The sequence below is a fragment of the Jaculus jaculus genome, chromosome 1 (genome assembly GCF_020740685.1).
Source record: "Jaculus jaculus isolate mJacJac1 chromosome 1, mJacJac1.mat.Y.cur, whole genome shotgun sequence".
NCBI classification, from domain to species: Eukaryota; Metazoa; Chordata; class Mammalia; order Rodentia; family Dipodidae; genus Jaculus; species Jaculus jaculus.
Genome location: NC_059102.1, coordinates 17,791,521 through 17,814,198, shown reverse-complemented (window position 1 = coordinate 17,814,198; position 22,678 = coordinate 17,791,521). Strand labels below are relative to the sequence as shown.

General features: G+C 40.8%; 1 protein-coding gene across 1 annotated transcript in view; it reads left to right on the top strand.

Moving 5' to 3' along the window:
• Ccdc172 (coiled-coil domain containing 172) overlaps nt 1-22,678 on the top strand; it is a 76,195-nt gene that overhangs the window by 19,496 nt on the left and 34,021 nt on the right. Inside the window, exons 3-4 of the mRNA XM_045145402.1 lie at nt 8,522-8,638; nt 13,537-13,702. Of these exons, the coding sequence (XP_045001337.1) occupies nt 8,522-8,638; nt 13,537-13,702 (283 nt within the window). The remainder of the gene's footprint in view (nt 1-8,521; nt 8,639-13,536; nt 13,703-22,678) is intronic.

The window sequence follows — 22,678 nt, the reverse complement described above, 5'->3', positions numbered from 1 at the left end:
AAGCACTTGCCTGTGAAACCTAAGGACCCCAGTTCAAGGCTTGATTCTCCAGGCCCCACATAAGCCAGATGCACAAGTTGGCACATGTATCTGGAGTTCGTTTGCAGTGGCTTGGTGGCCCTGGTGCGCCCAGTCTATCTGCCTCTTTCTCTCCCTGCCACTCTCAATTAAATAAAAATAAAATAAAATAAACATTTTTTAAAGATTATTTAAATGTTTAAATGTTTTTCAAATAATTTTTTTCTACACTTTTTTAAAATTTTTATTAACATTTTCCATGATTATAAAAAATATCCCATGGTAATTCCCTCCCTCCCACTACACTGTTCTTTATATCTTCATAAATATAGATCTAAAATAATTTTAATAGCTGAATAGTATTCCAATACTACTTCATATTTTAGCTAGCTAATGTTCTGTTGATTAGTACTTACCAATTAGGAAATTAGAGTTGAGGTAAAATAAATTAGGGATAAGTATGACTATAAGTAAATTACTACTATTAGCATAATTGTCATGGTAATTTTATACATTCATCTTTGTGTATGCATTTTTTTTTTTGGAATAAAGTCCCAAAAGTCAAGTTGCAGGTAAAATTTTCAAGACTTTTAATAATTTCCAAGCTCTCTCTCAGAAAGGTTGTTCCAGTTTGAATTGTCAAAATTTTATCACTTGCACAGTAGAAATTACTGTTTTTTACAAATATGAGTAAATTGCATCTTTTATAGTTTTAATTAGAATTTTATTAACTTATAGTATTACTCATCTTTTATTATTAGCTTCTAGATATTTATGTTATGCATATGTCCATTTCTTTGTCATTTACTGCAAATTTTATTATTTGTGCCTCAGTTTCTTATAGTATGTTTTTCTAGTCAGTTTGTAATTTTTGTGTTATAATTTTTAATCTTTTTATTTGTTCATTTCTGAATAATTTCAAGCTCAAGAAAGACTGTCCTGTTACAGGATTTTTATTTTTTTATTTTTATATATTTGCAAGAAGAGAGAGAGCATGAGGGGAGAGAGAGTGTGTGAATGGGTGTGCCAGGGCCTTTAGCTGCTACAGATGAATTCCAGATGAATGTGCCACTTTGTGCATCTGGCTCTACATGGGTACTGGCGAATCTAACCTGAGTCTTTAGGCTTTTCAGGCAAGCACCTTAACAACTAAGCCATCTCTCCAGCCTTTATTTTTTTTTATTGACTGGCTTTACTGAGATATAATTCATGTAAATTACAGTTTGTCTTTTTTTCTTTTGTTTACTGAGGACTTTATTATATACAGTAATTTGATCATGTTCCCATCTCTTTATCCTTTTTGGTCTCCTCTTCTGCCATAACCCACCCCCTGAGGACCCTCTGTCAAGGTGTTCCCAACTGTGTCCTTCTGACCACTTATTCACAATGTACCCTGAGTCTTGTTGGAACTCTCCTTTAATGTTGAGCTCTAGACAGCCTCTTATTGTTTATCTTAATGAGTTTTGAGTCTCCTCAGTGTCTACTTCCACCTCCAAAGAGATGGTTCTCTGGCTAACAGTGAGAACAGTGCTCATATTCTTCCTGTGACTGCAGTGTTCCCTTAGCCCTGTTGGGTGTGACAAAGTTCACTTACCCAGTGGTGAACCCTGGACTTTCTCCTCTTGTTGTCATTTTGATGAGTCTTAAGTCTCCCCAGTGTTTGTCACCATCTGTAAAACGAAGTTTTGTTAATCAAAAGTGAGTTGAGAAATTATCAGAGCACTTAAATGTGCCCACTTAGGCTGTTTGATGATCATAATATCTCTTTTTAGCCAAAGGAGAGTGGAAGTTTCCTTCTGGGGTCTATGACTTTCTATGCCATAGTGTTTTGGCTGAATTCTCAGTACCAGGTGTGAGTTCCCTCCCACTGAGTGGGGTCTTTTATCCAGTCGGCAATTGATTACACCCGTAACTCATGTGCCACCATTGCACTGGTGGGACCATCTTGCATGGCAGGTTAACTTTGAAGCTTGCAGGACCCACTGCTTGTTCAGACTAGATGATTTTCTCCACCAGTAGCTAGCATGATGCATCCCAGCACTATGGCAGCTGTCTATCCCACTTCCAGCTTGATATTTTTGTGTCCTGTGACCACAACCTGTGAGATCTTCAGAATAGGGTCATACCATCTCCTTTTGGTAGGTAACCAAGCACTTTTAACAATGGCCTGCATTGTTTGAGGAGACTCATGGGCCTCCCTGGCCAACATCACTTTCTAGTACTATAAAGAATCAGGAGGCAGAGACTTGAGCAGGTTATAGAGCCTGTGATAAGGCTGCAGTGTGTCTGGTGTGTCTAAAGAACAACTAGGTAATCAGTCGGTCTGAGAAGGAAGCTAGCTATGAATCGGCAAGAGAAGGCAGGGGGAGAGAGACTGCAGGTGCGTACTTCCCAACCTTTGTAAGGACTAAAGATTCCTAGTATTGAACCTTTTGTGCTTACATTAGGATTGCTGTGTCATAAGGAGTCTTTCTTTATGCATTGCTTCTGTGGCTTACAAACATACTTATGAAAACCTATATTTAAAAAAAAATGAAAACCAGGTGTGGTGATGCATGCCTTTAACCTTTAACCCCAGCCTTTGGGAGGCAGAGGTAGGAGCACCACCATGAGTTCGAGACCACCCTGAGACTGCATAGTGAATTCCAGGAATTTGGGGATGGAGAGATGGCTTAGCAGTTAAAGAGCTTGCCTGTGAAGCCAAACAACCCAGGTTTGATTCTTTACTACCCATGTAAGCCAGATGCATCCATCTGGAGTTCAGTTGCAATGGCTGGAGGCCCTGGCATACCCATTCTCTCTCTCTGTTTCTCTCCTCTTGGTCTCCTTTTCTTTTTTTCTTTCTCTCTGCATATAAATATATATTTTTAAAAACAAAAACAGGGGAAGGAAAAAATTCAGGACTAGAAAGATCGCTCAGAGGTTAAGGATCTTGCCTGTAAGTCCTGATGATCCAGGTTCAGTTCTCCAGTACCCACATAAAAACCAGATGCACAGGATGGCACACATGTTTGGGGCTCATTTGCAGTCACTGGAGGACCTAGCATACCCATGCTTTCTCTGTCTCTCTGCTTTAAAATAAATACATAAAAATATTTTTAAAAGCCAGTTGTGTTGGCACACATCTTTAATCCCAGCACTCAGGAGGCAGAGGTAGGAGGATCACCATGAGTTCTAGACCACCTGAACTAGAGTGAGACCCTACCTTGAAAAAACATTATACACACACACACACACACACACACACACATATGAAAGATTTTCATTGCTTAGAGAAGCAGCATTAATCAGGGAGTTGGCACCACTTTATAAACTAGTCTTTTCTAAAACAGTATTTTCTGACAAACCTTGTACACTTGAGCCTAGAATGTGACATTAAGGATTTATGCAAATGCTTTTATTTCTAGTCAGAGGACAGAGAGGTGAGAAAGAGAAATTTGTATTCCTGCCATTAGTAACTTTCCACCTTTTTTGTACTGCATGTAGCTTCCTGGGATCTCTGAGTATTTTGGAAAGTCAGTAGTTTCTTAAGTTTATTTACCATAAACCAAATGGCTCAGATATTAGTGCCTCAATTCAAACATGATTTATGAGTTATTCAAACATGAGTTATGCTTGGAAATAGTTTCCCACAGCACAATTTTATATTTTATAGCATCTTTCCATTCCAGTTACCTCCTATCCACTACCTTGTAACAACAGAGGTTAGAGACATTTTAGATGGTGCAGATGGCTATTTACATGTGAAGTGGCCTTTTTTTAATTTTATGAGCGAGCGAGCGAGCGAGAATTGGCACACTAGGGCCTTAGCCACTAAAAATGAACTCTGAGCATGTGCCGCCTCTGCACTCGTGTCGCCTTGTGCATCTGGGCTATGTGGGCTCTGGGAGGTTGAACCTGGGTCCTTAGGCTTTGCAGGCAAGTGGTTTAACCACTAACTGATTTCTCCAGCCCCAGTGACCGTATATTTTGATCTCATCATTATATTTAGGGTTATATTGTGAACACTTACTTAACTTGTACCTACCAGTAGGCCTTGGTTCCCACCCAGGACTTAAATTAGTTGGAATTACAAAAAAAGCAAAAGGAATAACTTGCACATATTCAACAAATAGATAATTATGAAAGCTTTTTATTTCTGAGGAATTAACTTAAACTTAACAAAGAGAGACTGGGCTGATCCAATTGTTTTTGTGCCTTTAACTACATTAAAATATGAAGGTCAAGCTGGGTGTGGTGGCACACACCTTTAATCCCAGCACTTGGGAGGAGGATCACCATGAGTTTGAGGCCACCCTGAAACTACATAGTGAACTCCAGGTCAGCCTGAGCTAGAGTGAAACCCTACCTAGAAAAAAGGAATATGTATGTATGTATGTATGTATGTATGTATGTATGTGTGTGTCTGTATATATACACACACACACACACACACACACACACACACACGAAGGTCAGGATATGGAGAGATGGCTTAGCAGCTTGCAAAGCCTAAGGACCTGGGTTCAATTCCCCAGTACCCATGTAAAGCTAGATGCACAAAGTGGTACATGTATCTAGAGTTTGTTTGCAGTGGCTAGAGCTAGAGGGCCTGGCACACCCATTCTGTCTGTCTCTTTTCAATCTTTCTGCTTGCAAATAAATAAAAAGTTTTTAAAACTGAAGGTCCTTTCTAGCATCTGCAACCTCTATGTGCTGAAATCCTGAGGAATGTGAACCTATACTTAAGGCCTCTGTTATTACCGTTCCTTCCTGACTGGCATTCTGACATCTTGCAATTTCTCCACTGTGCTCTTTCCCTGACTTACAAGAACTTTTCTTACAAATTTTTTTCATCATAAATCCTAAGCAAATTGCAGAAGCAATGTTATTGTAATCTGCCTGTAGGTACTGCCTCTCTGGGACTTTTTAGATGATGATTAAATGGGGGAAATACAGAAATAAAAGATAAAGACCGAGGGCAAAACCAATGGGACATAAAGGGTCTAATAAAAATGAAAACAACAAAGCAAGAAGGCCTCAAAAAGGATACCTAACATAGAATTTTAAGAAAGAAGGAAATTATATCTTGACTCTTTTAAGAAATATTTTTGAACAGCTGTCTCTTTTTTTCTGGGTTTACATGCTTCACTAGTTCAGGTGATGATAAAATCTCATAAGCCACCAGTATATCATAAAGTTCTCTTTACTATCTGTTATTCTGCCCTTTTACAAGAAAGTGCTTTTAACTGCTGTGCCATCTCTCCAGCCACATACCTTTTAGAAAGAGGACATCAGTGCAGTGGGAATTTTTAGCTCTTAGTTGGTAGCTAGATGTTTTAATTCTGAGTGCTTCACATAAGGTTTTTGGAGTCAGTTATTTACAAAGTTACTCATTTGATAATATTTTCCCCAATTTGGGGTTTAGGAAGGGGTGTGTGTTGTATGACAAATCTGTGTCAGAAAGAGAATCAGAAGTCAAGAATCTAACTTCTGAAGAGCATAATATTTGAGAAACTTCGGTACATCAAAACAAGGCTTATCTAACCGTTATTTGTGCCTGAAGAGTTCTGTGGACAGTCATGGTTGCTGTCCTGGTGTCAGCTACAGAGTTTGGTTTGCTGTAGCCTTCCCTCTAGGTATGGTAGACTGAGCACATGGTAATTTTCTAAATGCCCCTTAAACTTACCTTTAACTTATACTGCTATATGAAACTGAAGTCCCTCTTTTGTTCCAGAATTACGATTTCATTACTTTGAAATAGTTGCAATATTTCCATGTTAACATTGTGATTTAGAAAAAAAGTCCAAAGATTTGTATTTTTAGTCCTATATTACCCTCAGTTAATTATCTAACCTTTATTAAACTTATCTAGGCCTTATTTTGTTCTCTTTGGTATTATGAACACTAAATACCAGTGAAATATTATCTCTTCTTATGCTAAATAAATTTAACATAATTCATGATCATACTCCTGCTTGCCTATTCAACTTCTATGTGATTTTTGTAGAGTGGAACATGTTCTGTAATTTCTGCATTCTCAGTAAAATATTAACTGCCGCATTCTTCCTTCCTGCAGTTTTTAAAGTTGTTTTCACTATACTGTTGACCATGCAAAGTGTATGTGTAATCTTTCTCTACTGTGACCATGAGAGCTGCACCAAGAACTTAGTTGTAGGCAGGTGTCCTGTGATTATGTATAAATGTAGGATCCTATTTCTGTTTTAGTTCATATACTCTTTTTAAAATGCCAATATTCCCAGGATTTTGTAGCCATAATATTTCAGAATGTCTTTTACGCCAACCCTTTGCCTCTGGAATAGATAGATCTTAGGCTCTTTACCATTCAGTGTCTTCTGGGACAGCGATTTCACAGCCTGCCTCTCACCTTGAGGAAGTTCTTATAACTAACATCAATCTTGCTTTCTGCACTTCAAGTTGACTTTATGTCATTTTTCTTTTCTCTGTAGAGATGAGAACAGCCCCAAACTGGAAGTAATGCTGTCTTATTAAGGCCAGTCCTGAATACTGTAGGAAAAGTACTTTCAGTCCAGCATCAGTTTCAGCTCAAAGCTCCCTATCTTTCATTCCAATATTCATATCTCAAAAGGTGCAATTTTTAGTCTACTGAAATAATAGTTACAGATCTGATATTAATGTTTATGTCTTTTATTCTTTTTATTTTTTGTAATTGTATGTGTGTCCATGTGTGTTTGAGTGCATGTGTTTGTGTGTTTGGCTGCACACATGTATGGAAGTCAGAGGACAACTTTCCAGTTGGACCTTGTCTTTCCACCTCATTTGTGTGTGTATAGTTGTGTGGTGTGCTATAATGTGCACATAGATGCATGCAAACAGATGCATATGGAGGCTAGAGGAATACATGGCATGACCCCTCCATCTTTCATCTGCAAGTATCCTTGAGATAGTCTCTTGCTGAGACTGGAACTTGCCATTTTCATGAACCCCATTGATTCTCCACTATCTGCTCCTCACTGGAATAGGGTTACATGAGTGTGTGGCCATGCCCAGCTGTTTAAATGGGTGCTATGGAAATTGAACTAAAACATTCTAAATACCTCTTAGGCTCTCACACTTGTGCAGAAGTTTTCTTAACCACTGAGCCTCTCAATCTCACTCTTTCAACCTCATTTTTGAAGCAGGTTGCTCTCTCTAGAACCTGTTCTGCTGTTTTTCTTTGCTGTGTTTGCTGTGAGCATTCAGGAAATTCTCCTGTCCTTGACTCCCATCTTACCATCAGTGTACTGGGATTACAGAAGCTTGCCGCAACTTTAGACATTTTAAGTGGGTCTGAGGGTCAAATTCCGGTAGTCAGGCTTGAGGTATGAGTGCATTATCCACTGAACCATATCCCTAGTCCCCTTTTGTTCTTTAGAATCAAATGAGGTACTAAAATGTTTTTATGAGTTCTTGTGGGGAGCAGGAGGGAACGGGAAGGGGGAAGTTGGCCTCTGATTATGTCTGTAAGGATTATGGTAGGCTGAATTTCAGATGGGTGACCTTCAGCAATCTGACCAGTGTGAGCATTGTTGTCCAGCTGTTGAAGTCTCTGAAATTAAGAATCATCTCCTCTCAAAAGCAAACAAATGAGCTGGGCGTGGTGGCACACGCCTTTAATCCCAGCACTTGGGAGGCAGAGATAGGAGGATTACCATGAGTTCAAGGCCACCCTGAGACTTCATAGTGAATTCCAGGTCAGCTTGGGCTAGAGAGACCAAAATATATAAATAAAATGAAAACTGAATTCTCAAAATGTGCTTGGAAATTAAAATGGATTTATATTCGAGACCAACCTGAGACTACATAGTGAATTCCAGGTCAGCCAGAGCTAGAGTGAGACCCTACCTCCAAAAAAAAAAAAAAAAGAGAGAGAGATTTATATGTTATTTGATACATCTATGGGACTGGATCTTTGCCCCTACTTTGTAGACCTTATCTTAGCATTAGTCATTGTAAGTTGAGACTATGAAACTAGAGAGGTAGCTCAGTGGTTCAGTTTCTTGCTTGCAGAGGGACCTAGGTTTGATTCCTCAGTACCCACATAAAGCCAGATGCCCAAGGTGAGGCATGCATCTAAAGTTTGTTGGCAGTGGCTAGAGGCTCTGGTATGCCCACTCTGTCTAACTCTTTCTCTCCCCCCCCCTCTTAAAATAAATAAATTGTGAGACTAGAAGCCTGTCCTTTAAAGCAAGCTGTCTTGAAGTAGGTTTCAGTAGTCAGGAACATCTTGATACCTAAGTAAAGAACCTTGTTATATGTAAGGAAAAAGAAAACACCCTGCACTTGAGGAGCACCTGGTCAGATTGGGGAAGGAGACTATAAACTTATCATTGTGAATCACTTACAAGATAGTTCATGTTCAGTAAGCTGTTCAATAAATTTTACTTTGAATTTTAAACATTGGTGCAGAAAAAGGTTTATACTCTTCGTGCTTGTTCCTTAACTAAGATATCTTAAACTGAGTTAGTAGCTGCATTCTAACTTTTGCATTTTTGTTTTGAAGGTTCAACAGTTTTCTGAAAAATCCTTCCTCTTACAACTTATGAAAATCCATGAAAATGCTTTAGAAAGGCAGTGCAATGACATTACAAACCAAAGGAAAATGCTTCTCCAAACCTTTGTAAGTCTCAAGCCACTTTGAAAAATCTGTTTCAACAACTGTGTCAGAAATATTGAAACATACTTGGGTATACTTTTGAAAATGATCCCTGTGTATATCAGCAGACAGTGCTCTCAAATAAAGAGAAGTACCTACTGTTATTAAAACCAGTTGGTAGAATAATATGGCTTGAAAGGGATCTGTTTGCAAGGATGTAATATAGAAATTATTTGCAATTGTATTAAGCTTAAAATAAAAAGTGCACCAGCTTTGAATTGCCCAGGTTCTGTAGCATCAGTTTTAATGCTTCTGAAAGATCGGTTCACATGTAAGGCATATTTATGGCATGGGTGAAAGGGTAGATAAGTGTTGCAGTTAGATTCACATTGGTGGAAGAAAATAACCAAGAGCAACTTTTGGGGAAAAAAAAAAGCTTTTGGCTTGCAGACTAGATGCGGGGAGCTCTATGATGGCATGAGCAGAGAGAGGGTGGTCCTCACCCTCTATCCAGCATAAGGTGGGCAGTAGCAACAGGAAAGTGTACCAAACACTGGCATGGAAAAACTGGTTATCATGCCCGTAAGCCTGCCCTCAACAATACACTGCCTCCAAGAGATGTTAATTCCCAAACCTTATCAGCTGGGAACTTAACATTCAGAACATCTAACTTAATGGGGGATACCTGAATCAAACCACCATATTCTGCCCCTGGCCCCCATGAACTGATAACCATCCATGAGTGAAATGCAGTGCACTCTGTCCAACTTTAAAAGTCCCCATAGTTTTTATCAATCCTGATGATGTTCAAACATTCCCATAGTCTGAGCTCTTTTAACTGAACCATAATATTAAAAAATAAATCAAAAAACCCATAATGGCACAGAATAAATGCTAATGGGCATGGCAAAGAAAGAATTCAACCAATACAAGAGTTAAAACAACCAGGACAAACATCACACTCTGTAGCTCCAAGACTAATAACTCTAGTCAGTGACAAATCTGCAAGTCTGATAATTCTAACCAGCAACAAGTTTCTGGAGTTCTAGTTCCACCCCTCCAGTTAGACTACTCACAGTTCTGGAAAACTTCATCCAGGGCCAGCATTTCCCCTTAGTAGCCATCTTGTGGCCCCAGCATCTCCACTAGGTTCTCCACTGCAACCCACGGCCCATCTTCATGGCTCCATTGGGTCTCCATGCAGGCATCCAGCAAACCTGCTTCACACTGCCCATGGCCATTTCCAAAACACAAGCCCATGTTGAAAATTCAATGACCCTCTCTTTACTGCATTTCCTATACTGCACAATACTAGGTAGGGTGCCAGTTTGTTAATCCAGGGGGGAATAAAGCAGATTTTGAAGAACAAGACACTCTAAGCATTCAGGCCCCTTCAAGAGACTACATTCTTCCTGTTGCCCCAGTGCAGGTCAGCTGGCCCAATCTCAATGGTTGTGATCTTTCATATAATTGCAGCTGAATGGGCAGCAGTTTCAGCCCGAAGATTTCTTTCTGTGCCATATCCCTCTGCAAACACAAGTCCATTTCTATGCACTGCAACCCTGCACAAGTTCTCAAGATAAGGATATAGCAGCAGCCTGCCACACAAATTACTTCTAACCCAGTCCAGGCAAAGCTGTTTCTCACCCTCATAAGCCAAACCTCACAGTCCATAGTTCTTAATGCATTCAGGTCTTTTAACTCTGACCAGAATAATACATCAAGCTGTACTTACAGCATTGTAAGACATCTCTTAGGCCAATGTTTCAAATTCTTCCACATTCCTCTTGAAGATCAACTCCAAAAGGCCAAAGCCACACAGTCAGGTGTCTAGCAGCAGTCCCACTCCTTGGTATCAACAGTACTGTTGCAGTCAGGTTCACATTGCTGGCAGAAGTCACCCAACCAAGAGCAGCTTTTAGGGGAAAAAATAGGTTTATTTTCGCTTACATACTTGAGGGGAAGCTCCATGATGGTAGGTGAAAACGATGGCACAAGCAGGGGGTGGACATCTCCCCTGGCCAAGTTAAGGTGGATAATAGCAACAGTAGAGTGTGCCAAACACTGGCATGGGGAAACTGACTGTGACACCCATAAACTCACTCCCAATAATACACTGCCTCTAAGAGGCAATAATTCCCAAATCTCCATCAGCTGGGAGCCTAGAATTCAGAACACCTGAATTTATGGGGACACCTGACTCAAACCACCACACTATGGTTTACCTTTTTTCTTACATCAGAGCCAAGAAACTAAGCAATAATTCTGAATGCAGGACTAATTCATAGGTGTTCCCAGTGATTTGTTGACATCTTTTAAAAAGTCCATTTAAAGAGAGTGAAAATAGCGTTCATGACATGACCACTTCCTAAATGAAGCTTATAATAGATTGACATGTCAGACAATAAATACAAAATTACAATTTTTCTAGCATGGTCAGAATGTTGATCTTTATACATAGTCCAAAGATTTTTGAAACTATTTCCATACCATGTTGATACTTCATAATATAGAAATTATTTAGAAAACATTTTGAAATGAAAACATAAATTTGCCTTCAGCCTCTATTTTATGAATATCATTGTTTTTGCTTTTTCTCTTAGGAAGCAACAACAACAACAACAAAAGCCTGACGTGGTGGTGCACATCTTTAATCCCAGCACTCGGGAGGCAGAGATAGGAGTATAGTCGTGAGTTCAGTGCCAGCTTGAGACTACATAGTGAATTCCAGGTCAGCCTAGGCTAAAGTGAGACCTTACCTCAAAAAAAAAAAAAAAAAAAGCAAAAAAGAAAGAGAAGAAAAAGAAACAGCAATCAGGGCTAGAGAGAGGACTTAGTGGTTAAGTCACTTGCCTGCAAAGTCTGAAGACCCAACTTCCACTCTCTGGAAGCCACATAAGCCAGACACAAAAAGACGCATGCACACAAGGTGTTGCAACTGTCTGGGTTCAATTGCAGTGGCTAAAGGCCCTGGTGCACCAATTCTCTGTCTCTCACTCACACTCTTTCTCTCATAAAATAAATAATAGAAAAGCAGCAGCAATTCCTTTGAATATAGAGTTGTTTTGTTTGTTTGGTTTTTTCTTTTTTTCTTTCTTTGTCTGAGGTAGAATCTCACTCTAGCCCAGGCTGACCGGGAATTCACTATGTAATCTCATGCTGGCTCCAAACTAATAGCAATCTTCCTACCTTTGCCTACTAGGAGCTGGGAATGCAGACATGTATTGGGGCTGGAGTGACAGCTTTGTGGTTAAAGCACTTGCCTACAAAGCCATAGTACCCAGGTTCAATTCCCCAGAACCCACATAAGTCAGATGCACAAGGTGGCACATGCATCTGGAGCTTGTTTGCAGTGGCTAGAGGACCTGGCATACCCATTCCCTCTCTATCTGCCTCTCTCTCTCCTCTTCCTCTTTCTCTCCCTCCCTCTCTCTCTCTAAAATAAATAAATAAGTAAAATATTTAAATTTTAAAATGAGCCGTGCATCACCATGCCTAGCTCCTTTTTGTTAAGTAGCCCCTCTCTCCCTCCCTCCCTCCTTCCCTCCCCCCACCTCTCCCCCCCCCCTCTCGCCCAAAATTTTGGAACTCACTCTGTAGCCTAGACTGGCCTCAAACTCATGGTGATCCACCTACCTTAGTCTCCTGAATGCTGGGATTACAGGCATGTGCTACCATGCTCAACTTGAATATAGAGTTAAATTTTGCTCTAGTCATTATTCTACCACCTAATTGTGTATTATAATGACAAAATGGCATATATGATTATAAAGTTTAATTCACAAAAGTATAATAATGATTGGTGCAACTCCTACTTCAAAAATCTAATGATAAATCTGTCATCTGGAAATAGTTAAGTACCAACCTAAATTTAAAATCTATATATATAAAATTACTGGAGAAACTTAGCAGTTTTGTAGTAGTGCCAGAGCATAGTTGATAATGTTTACAGCAGTTGCCTTCTAGTTGCAGGACTAAAGCATCTGGGCAGAAGCCGTGTGGCTTTACTTTGGACGGCAGTTTTGGTTGGTTGGTTGGTTTTGGGGGGAGCTTTTTTGGCTTAAATATGCCCATTTTATTATTAACTTTTTTTTATATTAATTATAACAGGTTGTTCTCTTTTATCCCCTCACCCCAGCATCTGGTACCCTGGAGACCCTTCTCAGTGGGATGGTGGTATTCACTGAAGGGTCGTAAAGGCTTCAGTCAGTCCTCTGTGGGATAGCGGGGACCATGCCTCAGGATATTCCTACACACTCTGTGGCTCTTACAGTCATTCTGCCCCCTCTTCTGCATGATCCCTGAGTCATAGCCAACCTGTTGGCAGCCTAATTTAGTGTTGAGTTCTCTGTAGCCTCTGGATTTCTGATTTTGTTTGTTTGTTTTTATAGTGGGCAAGCAGCTGCAAATGAACCCCAGAGGCATGGGCCACCTTGCACATCTGGCTTGCATGGGTCCTGGGGAATCAAACCTGGGTCCTTTGGAGTCAAGCACCTTAACCACTAAGCCATCCCTCCAGCTCTGGATTTCTGTTTTGATAGGTTTTGATTAATAACCACGTTTGTCAACATCACCTGGAGCTGGTTGGCTTGCAGTTTTGAGGGGAAGCCTTGTCATGGCGAGGAAAGCATGCAGAGCAGACAGCTGGGGTGGAACATAGTGTCACACCAGCAGGGAGGAAGCAGCAAGAGTGAGCTAGCACTGAACACCCAGTGGCACACCTCCAGCAGTGCTCCATCTCCACAGGCTCCCTCAGCGGTAGATTAAGTGTGATACTTAATCAGAAACGAATGAGGATGTGGGGGCCTTTAGCATTGAACTCACCATAATTGTGTTAAAAATTCTAAATGATTATGTCTTAAATCATTTAAGAAGAACATTTTAGCCAACAACTTTATTTCATCATTTATTTCTGTTTTCAGGAGGCTACAAAAAGAAAAGCAACAGAGGAAGAAGAGAAATTTATTAAGGAAATTACAGATTTCAATAATGAATATGAAATAACAAAGAAAAGAGAGCTTTTGATGAAAGAAAATGTCCAGATGGAAATATCTGACTTGGAGAACCAGGCCAACATTTTGAAAAGGGGTAGGAATGCATAGTAGGTCCTCTTCTGTCTGGCTTTTGTATAAAGGAGGCTCTTTTAGTTGCTTTTTGAGATGAGCTCACCATGAGCTAAAACAGGCTTTGCTTCGTAGCAGGCTGGCATGGAATTTTCAGTGATTCTCCTACCTCAGCTTCCCAAGTACCTAGATTACAAGCATGCACCACTCTGCCAGGCTAAAGCAAGTCATTTTTACTAAATGAATTTTTCAGGAAATTTAACTCTCTTACTAAGCAGATCATATTATTCCTTTACTTCTACCTTCTCTTAATGAATTTATTTATATATTTTTGTTGTGAGCAGCTTCAAATTTAGAATTATGAAGTGAACTATGAATTTGATCATTTTCCAGTACAAGTATCTGTTTATTATATCTTATGTCATGGGTACTGTTCTAGGTCCCAGGGGCATGAAATTTAAAAGAGTAAGAAATAAATGTGTAAAAAATATGGTGGAAACCATAATGAGGTGAGTAGTGTGAGGTAGGAAGTAAGGTTCCAGCAGGGCGGGGAAGTTTAACTTCAGGAATATGCAAGTTGTCACTGTCTGTGAAGATACTGCATTAAAGCGCTTGCCAAGAAATAGAGGAATGAAAGAAATATTTAGGAGAAATGAAAGAACTTCAGTACACAAGGAAAAGGGAAATCAAAAACAAACCAGGCTTTAATCTTCAGAGATTTTGTCCTAACATTAATTTAGAGTTCAGTGTCCCTTCATCTAAATCAAATCCAATTGCAGATGTGGATGTTTGATAGTTTTTCTTTGTATAATTCCCTCACTATATGTTTTCTTGGTATGAAAATCTCAGTGTACAGAATAGTTATCCCTTCAGGTGTCCATTATACACAGAATAAAGACTGGAAAAGGGAACACATGAATATTATTGCCCATCGCCATTCTTAAGTACAGTTACAGACATTCTGAGATTTCCTTAATTAGGATATGGTCCCCCTCCTACTATTGGAAGAAAAGTTAAGAGGAACATTCTATGATCTAGGAATGGGAAAAGACTTCTTGAACAAAACCCCAGTAGCACAGGATCTTAATCACTCAACCAATGGGATCTTATGAAGCTGAAAAGTTTCTTCACAGACAAAACATACAATAAGCAAACCCAATAGATTACCCACAGAATGGGAGAAAATATTTGCTGAATATCCAACTGAGGCCTAATTTCTAGAATCTACAAAGAATTCAAAAACCTAAACAATAAAAAGTCAAACAGCCCACTCACAAAATGGGGCAAGGAACTGGACAGGCAGTTCACAGAGGAAGAAATACAAATGGCAAACACACACCTAAGGAAATGTTCATCATCCTGAATCATCAGGGAAATGCAAATTAAAACTACTATGAGGTTCCACCTTACCCCAGTAAGGACAGCAAACATCAAAAAGTCCAATGAAAATAAATGCTGGTGAGGATGTGGAGAAATAGGAACCCTCATCCACTGTTGGTGGGAATGTAAGAGGTACAACCACTTTGGAAAGCAATATGGAAGCTCCTAAAAAACTGACTGTAGGACTGGAGAGATGACTTAGTGGTTAAGTGCTTGCCTGTGAAGCCTAAGGACCACAGTTTGAGGCTCAGTTCCCCAGGACCCACGTTAGCCAGATGCACAAGGGGGTGCACGCGTCTGGAGCTTGTTTGCAATGGCTAGAGGCCCTGGCATGCCCATTTTCTCTGTCTCTCTGTCTCTCCCTTCCTCCCTCCCTCTTTCTTTCTCTGTCTTGTCGCTTTCGAATAAATAAATAAATAAAAATACATAAAAACTGGCTATAGAGTTACCAACAGACAAAGTTATTCCCTTACTGGGCATAAACCCTAAAAGCTCCATGCCTCAGCTCAGAGATATTTGCTCAACCATGTTTATAGCTGGTCAATTCATAATAGTCAAGAGCTGGAATCAACCCAGATGTCCATCACTAGATGAATGGATAACTAAGATGTGGTGTAGCTGCACAATGGAATTCTACACAGCAGTAAGGAAAAATGGCACAATGAAATTTGAAGTAAAATGGTTGAGCTTGGAACAGCTTATTCTCAGTGACCTCACCCAATCACAGAAAAAATAATTGATGCATAGTTTCACTCATCTACAGCACCTAACCTGAATCTACCCAAGTCATTGACATACCTATCAAGCATCTCAAGGACCGGACAATAGGGAGGGTGGGAAGAGAAGGGCAGGTAAGGAAGGAAGGGGTACACAAAACTGGACCCAAAAAGCAAAATGGTACTGTAAAACTCTACATCCTAAAAGACAGACCAAATGGCTGAACCTCCACCAGGCCCTGGGAACACCAGATTCACAAGGCCCTGGAGAGCGTACCACAAAAACTGTTCATTCTCTCCTATTCCTCCCTCCCTCCCTCCCTTCCTCCCTCCCTCCCTCCCTCCCTCTCTCTCTCTCCTCTCTCCTCTCTCTCCTCTCTCCTCTCCGTCTTTCCATTTTCCATCTTTCCATCTCTTTTATATCACTTACCTAGTTCTTCCTTTTCTTCTTGGTCACTGACCTATACCTCCCAGTACCAAGAGGTGGTAATCATCCACAATGAGCTTTTGATCACACAGATGTACAAGGTTTCCCAAAAGAAGAAAGATTTATGTCAGAGTGCTTGAGGACCCACCATAGGTTGGTTAGTAGTAAGACCTTACTGCTGAAGACATTACTCTTCTTTTTAAAAATATTTTATTTTATATTATTTATTTGAGACTAAGAGAATCGGGGGGAGATAAAGAATGGGTGCACCACTACAAATGAACTCCAGATGCATGCACCACTTTACATCTGGCTTACATGGGTCCTGGGGAACTGAACCTAGGTCCTTTAGCTTTGCAGGCAAGTGCCTTAACTGCTAAGCTATATCTCCAGCCTTCATTCCTTTCCTTTATAAATAATGCATGGGGACTGGAGGGTTGGCTTAGTGGTTAAAATGTTTGCCTGCAAAGCCAGAGGACCCAGGTTTGTTTACCCAGGACCCATGTTAGCCAGATGCACAAGGGAGCACGTGCATCTGTAGTTTGTTTGCAGTGGCTGGAGGTCCTGGCATGCCCATTCTCTGTCTGTCTCTGTCTCTGTCTCTGTGTGTGTGTGTGTGTGTGTGTGTGTGTGTGTGTCTCTCTCTCTCTCTCTCTCTCTCTCTCTCTCTCCCTCTCCCTCTCCCTCTCCCTCTCCCTCTCCCTCTCCCTCTCCCTCTCCCTCTCCCTCTTTCTCTGTCAAATAAATAAATAGATAAAAATAAAATATAAATGATGTCTTGTTCCTGAAACTGCTACTCTTCTGAGCTTGTGTCTGTTCTACAGAAGTTTGGGTATCCAAGGATTCTTTTGTCATTTTTTTAAACTATCACTGTGTTTATGGAAATAAAATTCTCTTAACTACTTTGTCTCACACGAATCTTGCTGAGATTAATTCCACTAGGAAAAAGCCATACTGCCACATCTTTTTGCACTAAAAATTTCTTTTCTTTTGAATTTTCCTGAAACTGCTAAGAAACAGCATTCTCAAGCTTCTTACTGGCCCTCTAGCTTGACTGAATCATTTTCTGAGGATCATGGATTTTTCTGAGACCAAAGTGAACAGTTTTAAATTCCTATCCTCAGTTTTATTTCTAGACCTGGTTTTGTGGAGCTGCTATGGTATTTATCTTTGCTAACAGGAGTTTACTTTATTTCCTAGAACAATTATGGAGGAAAAGGGAGAGATACATTGCTAGAGGATAGTAGATAGAAACAATCCTAAAAGACTACCTGGTCTGAATGAAAATGGGGAACAGGGAACATCTGAACAAAACCCACACAGAACAAAAAATAAGATGGTAGACCTAAGTCCATCTAAATCAATAATCATAAATATTTTAGTAAGTTAACCAATTAAATGACAGGGCTTATCAGAATAGTGTCCAAACTCAGCTATATGCTGTTCAGAAGAGTCTAAAGAAACGAGAGAGAAACAAGGAGATGCTCTGCTGATGCAAGAAATGCCAGAAGCATCTGATGTTCCATTGCAATGCCTCTCCCACCTAAAAGTGCAAGTAAATGTTTTTAAGTTTTTCATTAAAAAGATACTTGGGGCTGGAGAGATGGCTTAGTGGTTAAGCGCTTGCCTGTGAAGCCTAAGGACCCCATTTCAAGGCTCGAATCCCCAGGACCCACGTTAGCCAGATACACAAGGGGATACACACATCTGGAGTTCGTTTGCAGTGGCTGGAAGCCCTGGCGCGCCCATTCTCTCTCTCCCTCCCCCTTTCCCTCCCTCCCTCTCTTGCTCTCGCTCTCAAATAAATTTTTTAAAAAGGCTAAAAGTACTTTGTTATTTCATTTATTTTTAAAAAAAAGAGATACTTGGGCTGGAAAGATGGCTTAGCAGTTAAGGCGCTTGAGGACCCAGGTTGGATTCCCTAGGACCCACGTAAGCCAGGAGCACAAGGTGGCACATGCATCTCGAGTTCGTTTGCAGTGGCAGGAGGCCCTGGCACGCCCATTCTCATTCTCATTCTCATTCTCATTCTCATTCTCTCTCTCTCTCTCTCTCTCTCTCTCTCTCTCTGTTTCTCTATCTGTTTGTCTCTTTTCTCTCTCAAATAAATAAGTAAAATATTTAAAAGAGACAGTTGCAAAAAAGTAAAGTGATACATGGAAGGGACTTTGTGAGCTATGATTGCTTTCTCTAAGTGCTTCTGACAGTGAATCTAGCAGGAACATCAGCCCCATTCACAGAGGAATTGTTAAAAAATAATGATACAGGGATGGAGAGATGGCTTTAACGGTTAAGGCTCTTGCCGGTGAAGCCTGAGAACCAAGGTTTGATTCTCCAAAACCCACATAAGCCATATGTACAAAGTGGAATATTCATCTGCAGTTTGTTTGCAGTGACTAGAGGCCCTGGCACACCCATTCTCTCTCTAGATAGATAGATAATTTATATCTATACCTATATCTATATCTATCTATCTATCTATCTATCTATATATGTATGTGTATATATATAAATTAATTAAATACTTTGTAAATGATTTAAAGAAGTTTAAGCCCAATGGGTGAGAAAAGAGAAGGTTTAGCAGTTAAGGTACTTGCTTATGAAACCTAAGGACCCAGGTTCAATTCCCCAGTACCCACATAAGCCAGATGTACAAGGTGGTGCATGTGTCTAGAGTTTGCAGTGGCTGGAGGCCCTGGAATGGCTACTCTATATATCTGCTTTTCTGTCTCTCACCAATAAATAAATAAGTGAATTTTTTTTAAAAAGAATATTTTCTGTAGGTTTGGTTTTGTGTTCATATAATTGTAAAGCTGAGTTTTGTCATGGAAAGTTTTTCTTTCACCATCTGTTATAAGGGAGACTTTTGCTGGGTAGAGTAGTTTAGGTTGGAAGCCATAGTTTCTTAGAGTTTGGAGAGTTTCATTCCAGGCCCTTCTAGCTTTCAGGGTTTCCATTGAGAAGTTTGAAGTAATTCTGATGGGGTTTCCTTTGAAAGTGGTGTGCTGTTTTTCCCTAGCTGCTTTTAGGATTTTCTCTTTGGTGTCAGTGTTTAGAGTCTTAATGATAATATGTCTTGGGGAGTTTCTCCTTTGGTCTAGTCGGTTAGGAGTTCTGTTTGCTTCTTGTATCTTGATGGGCCTTTCTTTTAAGAGACGGGGAAGTTTTCTTCAATTATTGTGTTACTGAAAAGAAAACTAATAAATTAAAAAAAATAAGTTCTCCATGCTTTTGGTCTGAAAGTCTTCTCCTTCTGGTATTCCAATGATTCTGATATTAGAACGTTTAAGTGTATCCCACAATTCTCTCATGCTCATCACAGAAACTTTTGAACTTACTGAAATTTTTGGACTCTCGAACTGTTTCTTCCATCCCGTCTTCCAGATCAGAGTTTCTGTCTTCCATTTCGCTGACTCTATTCTTGACAGCCTCTAGCGAGTTTTTGGACTTGTTCAATTAAGTTTGCATTTTCTACTACTTTCCTATGTATTACTTCCATCGCTCTGTCCAGCTCCCTTTTCACCTCATTTTCTGATTTTCTTGATGATTCTTGGAAATCATCCTTGCATTTCTTTATGTTTTCATTTAGTGTGGCCAGCTGATTTTTAAGGTCCTCTTTTTTTTCACTCTCCCTCAACTCTCTTAGCTCTCTTTGAATTCCTTCCAGTGTCTTATCATATTGCTCTAGCTTAGTGATGGTAGCATCCACACGATTATCTGTCCTTTGTAGCTTTCCTGCCAGTTCGAGCAGTAGGTTGGTCAGGGTTGCATTGTTCATAGCTTCCACTTGATGTTCTGATCCTAAACACTCTTCTATGTTTTGGTTAGATGTAATCCTTGTTGGACTGGGTGATCTGTCTGGATTTTCTTGCATTTTATTTTTCATGTTATTTCTTTTGCGCTGTGGTCTACCCATGTCAGTGTATGGGCAGGTAGGTGGGTGGAGCAGCCTGGGATCTAGCTTAATGAGAATCCAAGGCAGCCTGGGGCAGTTGCAAGCAGCCTGGGTTTTTTCTCTCTCTTGCCAAAGCCGCCTATCTATAGCCTGACAGGGGCACCAAAGTTGCCTGAATTCTCACCCAGTAATGCACCAAAGCTGCCTGCCTTTGAGTTTGAAAGGGGACTGAGGTAGCAAGCCCTGAAGCTGCCCAAACTCTGGCTGGGAACACTGGGACCTGCAAACAGTCTGCACTCTCCCGCCTCAGGGGAGTGGAAGATGGGTGGCAATAGACAGGTAGGGTATGGCACCTGAGCTGGTGCTAGTGACTCAATGTGGACTTGTGTGGCCCTTGCTGTGGGACTGGGCCCGCTGCACATGCAATTGTCGTGCAGAGGCAGCTGATGCGGGCACGGGATCAGGACACAGCAGAGGCTGACCGGCGGGCAAGTGATCGGAGCATAGCAGCAGGGGATCTGGCAGCCACCTAATCACGGCAGAGGTGGCCCCCGTGGGTGTGCGAACTGAGCACAGCATGGCTGGCCAATGCGCACGATCAGAGCACAAAGGTGGAGGTCACCGCATCAGTGCAGCAGGCTGGCGGGCATGTGATGGAGCACAGCCGCGCGCAGGGGATGTGTGCTTCCCTGTTTTTCCCCACTCTGTGCCCTCCCACTGGCAAAAAGACCCTGATAGCCCTTAATTTCTTGCCTTTCTTTTCCCGGTATCTGGAGTGCAGTTAGGCAGTCACCATCTTGACCTGTAACCCCCACTTCCAGCTTGGGGCTACCATCCACAATGAGCTTTTGATCAGAGAAAACTATAAGGTTTCCCAAAACAATGACAGACTTCTGTCAGAGTACTTGATGACCCACCAAAGGCCAGTGGTAAGACCCTATTGCTGAAGACTCCATATGCAGCTGACATGTAAAATGGAACCGCATGGCTGGAAGCCAGACAGAGTCAGTCCGCAGACAGTCAGCGTGTCTAGTGCCAGAAGGTGCTACATGGGCGACTGGGGGAAATGACCAACATCTGTCCAAGCAACTCATGGTCTAACCTAATTAGCAACAAATAACCTGATGTGATGCCCACACAAGTGCAATAGTGGCACACAGCCATGGTGAGGAACCAGCTGCTCTTGATTTGGCTAACTGATCCCCTCAGTAGTACTAGACCCATAGCTGGAGCTGGGAAACAAGTCAGAACCATACCCAAACACAAGCCCACTCTCCAATATCAAGCTACCATCAATCATGGCGTACAAGAGGGCCTACACCTATCAAACTCTCTATCAAAAAAGTAAGTGTTATCTCAATTTTCCGGGTGCTAACTTACTCTCCGTTGGAGAATCTGCTTCTGTTTTTCAGATAGATGCAGATCCTAAGGAGAGAGCTGCCCCAACATACCTCAAAAGGGGCCCAACTGAAACTAACGACAATTGGCAAAACAAGCAAGGGTGATGTTTTCCTGTGAACCGGACACCAGTACAAGGGGAAGGAGACCAACACAGAGAAAAATCAACTCCTACCAAATCAGAGAGCCAGAGCCTCAGAGGCCCCCAACACCTCAGCACTGAAGCAGACCAAAAATGAACCCAACATGGCTCAGGGAAATTTTGCTGAAGAGGGGGCGGAAAGAATGTCAGTGCCACATGTTGGGTCATGATTTGCAGAGACATTTATCATACCAATAACTGGGGGCTAACTCCACAATGCACGATCCATTTACATCAACAAGGAGGGTCCAATGGGAGGGGGTAGATCATAGATGAGCCTAAACAATGGTACCAAACTGCCTGCTGAAAAGAAAACTAATAAATTAAATTTTTTTTAAAAAAAAAAATGTTACCAGACATAATGAGGAAAAAATTTTAATGAAAAGTTAGTTAGGGAGATTGAAATAATTTAATGTATCCTCTAGTCACAAGAGCATAACTAAAAATCATCAACAACAAAACAGCCAACACAACTCTATAAGCACTTAGATATTAAATACCACACTTAACTAATTCATAGGCCAGAGGGGAAAGAAAAAGTAACTTTTTTTTTCGAGGCAGGGTTTCACTCTAGCCCAGGCTGACCTGGAATTCACTTTTTTTTTTATTATTTATTTTATTTTTAGAAAAAGTAATTTAAAAATAATTTCAAAGCTGGGCATGATGACGCATGCCTTTATCCAGAACTCAGGAGTAGAGATAGGAGGATCACTATGAGTTCAAGGCCATCCTGAGACTACATAGTGGGTTCCAGGTCATCCTATGCCAGAGTGAGACCCTACCTCAAAAAACAATAATAATAATAATTTGAAATCTGGATGTGGTGTCACACACACTTTTAATCCCAGCACTTGGGAGGCATAGGTAGGAGGATTGCCATGAGTTCAAAGCCATCCTGAGACTACATAGTGAATTCTAGGTCAGCCTGAGCTTCAGAGAGACCCTACCTCAGAAAACCAAAAAATAAAAATAAAAAATAAAACAATTTGAGCCAGGTGTGGTGGCACATGCCTTTAATCCTAGCACTTGGGAGGCAGAGGTTG